Source organism: Cibotium barometz, chromosome 15 (assembly GCF_041138505.1).
Source record: "Cibotium barometz isolate CiBa-2024 chromosome 15, ASM4113850v1, whole genome shotgun sequence".
Taxonomy (NCBI): Eukaryota; Viridiplantae; Streptophyta; class Polypodiopsida; order Cyatheales; family Cibotiaceae; genus Cibotium; species Cibotium barometz.
Window position 1 is genome coordinate 25,986,018 of NC_141060.1, and position 3,693 is coordinate 25,989,710.

The 3,693-nt window shown below is 41.7% G+C and overlaps 1 protein-coding gene across 1 annotated transcript; it reads left to right on the forward strand.

Moving 5' to 3' along the window:
• Positions 1-1,159: 1,159 nt before the first annotated feature.
• Positions 1,160-2,873, forward strand: LOC147631105 (expansin-A10-like). Its single transcript, XM_086809045.1, has 4 exons — positions 1,160-1,340; positions 1,524-1,677; positions 1,792-2,110; positions 2,285-2,873. The coding sequence occupies exons 2-4, from the start codon at positions 1,542-1,544 to the stop codon at positions 2,586-2,588; spliced, it is 759 nt and encodes a 252-aa protein (XP_086665171.1). The 5' UTR covers positions 1,160-1,340; positions 1,524-1,541; the 3' UTR covers positions 2,589-2,873.
• Positions 2,874-3,693: the final 820 nt, after the last annotated feature.

Genomic DNA, 3,693 nt, shown 5'->3' on the forward strand with positions numbered 1-3,693 from the left:
GTGTGAATAATTAAATGGAATAGAATATGGGGTATGTTACACTTCACCCATAGTTGATCTGAAACTCTTTTGAAATTGAGACGAGGAAGTGGAAACTAATGATAGGAGAAACAATTATAGTACAAACTTATGCTTGTGCTGTGTTAAAAAACCATCATTAATGTTATTGTAAAAACATGAAGGTGTTTTAAGGATGTAAAGGTGTTTGTTGAAAACTTTGTATGATTTAACCTAAAGATTTGTCTTAGCATTGTTTTTCCAATAATCTATTCCATTTCTTAAACTACGGGACCGGGGATGGGAGATGAGGCATGAATGATGTGTGTGTGGGAGTCCTTGCTAGATATTGAAAGGAAATCGTATGAGTGGAAGTTGTAATGGTCTAATAGAAAGTGAAGCGAGTCCCAGTGCTAGAAAACTTCTTCTTCATAAAAACCTCCATCTTAGATAGCTTCAGTAAACTTGTCTAATTAAGCTGAGTTAAGTTTGTCTAAATTAAAGTTGTATTACTAAAACCTATTTAAAGATGACCAATTTGTGAACTTTCAAATTCAAAATTTGGGGGTACTTTAAAAAAAAAATCCAGCCAAACTTTATATATATATATTTGGGGGTATTTCTTAAGGTTCGGAGGTGCAGCCCGGGTTTTTTTCAAGCACTCAAAAAAGTTGCAGGCTGTTGGCAAAAAAGTTCAAAAGTTCAAAAGTTCGAGAAAAAATCCAGACACGTGGATGTAATTGGTAACTAACGGCCAACGGCCAAACCGAAAGTCGGAACGCGAGTGAAAAAGGGCGGGAAAGAAAGGGCGTGCACATAAGATGATGATTACGGGGGAGATGCACACCATAGGTTTGCGGCGGGAGCCGCGGGGCACGGAAGAGTGAATGCGAATACAATATAGAAGGCGGACTGGGCGGCCGGTTTTAAAGCGCAAGTCTTTTCCCAAGCTACCATCATGTACACTCTATTCATTTTAGTACTGAACTGACTGGACAACTGGCGCCGGTGAAAGCTCTCCAGGAGCGGGCGCTGCCGGCGGGGCGGGTACGCATATACAAGCTCGCCGCGTGAACCTGTTCTTATGTTTTTGGCATCCCTTATTTATTTGTGTGTACACACACACACATATATATATATATAATGTGTGTCTGTCTGTATATAACGAAGGCCAAAACTGCGTTCATTAGTTACCCCCCCCACACCCCTCTCACCCACAGTGCCCACTCTCTCATAATTCTAACGCAATTGCATATTGTCACTCTCTGCTCAGGCCTGCAAGTTTTACACAGCTTGCGAACTCGTGTTGTGCAATACATCGCTTGCTGCAAGTTTGTGTATAGGTAAAAATTAACTATTGTGATGCTCTAATCCAATCATGAGCTTTTAATACACTTTATCCAAGCACGAATTATTAGTCAGTTCTTTCGCTTCTAACGTAACGTGCCTATAGATCTCTTAATTATGTTTTGGCTAGCTGTGATCTCTAACGAACTCTTTTATGCTGCTGCTCTTCTTTTTTGCAGTGTCCCAATCTTAATTCCATGGCCCAGTTTTCTCCACTTCTCTCCCTTCTAGCCCTTGCACTGTCAAGCCAATTAGTTAAAGCAGTTATAAATGGCGGTTGGAGCTCTGCCCATGCCACTTTCTATGGAGGCAGCGATGCATCAGGCACCATGGGTAAGTAAAATGAAATACTGAGTGCCGATCACAGCTACTTTCCGTGGCGCGTCGAATTCTCCAAATCATTTTATTAAACAAGTAGGGATCGCTTTGTCTATATTATGATTGTAGGTGGTGCATGTGGCTATGGGAACCTCTACAGTTCCGGCTATGGAACCAACACAGCTGCTTTGAGCACAGCGCTCTTCAATGGCGGTCTCTCCTGTGGGGCTTGTTTTGAGGTGAAGTGTGAAGACGATCCGCAGTGGTGCTTGCCGGGAAGCTCTAGTGTGGTTATCACAGCTACAAACTTCTGCCCTCCAAACAATGCTCTCCCAAACAACAATGGGGGCTGGTGCAATCCCCCTCTACAGCACTTTGACATGGCGGAGCCAGCTTTTCAACAAATCGCTGTAAGGCGTGGGGGCATTGTTCCGGTGTCATACAGAAGGTTAGTCAAAGGCTCGATAAATAATCGGATATAGGTACAATGTTGATTAAAAACTGTTCAGTTAAACGTCTAATTAGGAAGTGATTATCTCGGGCCATGAGTGCCCTGCATGCAGCACCAATCAGTTAAATTGAAATGGGTTGAGTTAAGCCTGTTTATTGATCGGCCATGCAGGGTGGCTTGTGAGAAGAAGGGTGGTGTGCATTTCACCATCAATGGCCATGCTTACTTCAACCTTGTGCTCATAACGAACGTTGGAGGGGCCGGCGATGTGCATGCTGTTTCCATGAAAGGTTCCAACACCGGCTGGCACACAATGGCGAGAAACTGGGGCCAGAATTGGCAGTGCAACTCTCTTATGGGCGGACAAAGCCTATCCTTCCTTGTCACTACGAGCGACGGACGGACAACCACCTCCTATAATGTGGCTCCCGCGGGGTGGCAGTTCGGCCAAACTTTCAGCGGTGCCCAGTTCTAATTCTCTACACTTTCGTCGTGGTGAACGATTGCGGTGTGAGCAAAGTCCCTTCTTTCCACCCTCTCCAGTCATCCCAACATGACGATTCCCACTTTGTATCATGCTTAAGAAAAGCTCCATCCATCATTCAGCACGTATATGTAGAATGTAGAATCATTAGCATTGCTAGTGTCATAAACACGCTGCCTAGTAGCCAGCAAGAATTGTCGTGTTTTATTCTCAGGTGACCCCTCATGCCCCCTCCTCCTTATTCCCATACGAAATCTATGATTTTGTCCTTTTTCCTTGGGCAAATGTCTACCCTTTGGCATATTTATAGTGGCTTTATTTACGTGCTTCCATGTTAAATCTTCGTTTCGTTACGTGATAATCTATCCACATGGATTCCTTGGGCTAACTGTGTTTGTTAAGTTAACAAAAGGAGTTTGCAAAAGGGAGAAAAAGGACAACTTACCAAAAGGAGTTTGCAAAAGGCAGAAAAAGGACACATTATATACTAGTTTAACAAGGACACGGCTTACCAAAAGGAGTTTGCAAAAGGGAGAGAAAGGACACATTATATAGTAGTTTAACTTTGAAAAATTGCTAACCTCTCTTGCATGTGCAAATATGCTTGTCAGTACCCTTACCATGCTTCACCAAATATGTTAGGTTGGTTCTTTGAATATTGGTGAGCAAATTTGTGCACACACAAAGGCAAGCGTGAATATCTCCACATCTATAATGTTTTTTTGGTTGTTTGACATTATATTTAGTTCTTCTTCTTGTTTGACTAACCTATTAAGCAAACTTTGTAATAAAATGTAAATATATTGATGTCAAATCCTTGTTGTCTGTACCTTAGATGAATATTGGTGAGTAAATTTGTGCACACAAAGGCAAGCATGAATACCTCCACATCTACAATGTTTTTTGGTTGTTGCTAGATATTATGTTTAGTTGTTGTTCTTGTTTAACTTACCTACTAAGCATACTTTGTAATAAAATGTAAATATATAGATGTCAAATCCTTGTTAAGAGACTAAGTGAAAGAGGAGAAGGAGAGAAAGAGGAAAACAAGGTGAGTTTCTTTTAACTTAATCTTAATGCATAAATGATTGAAAGC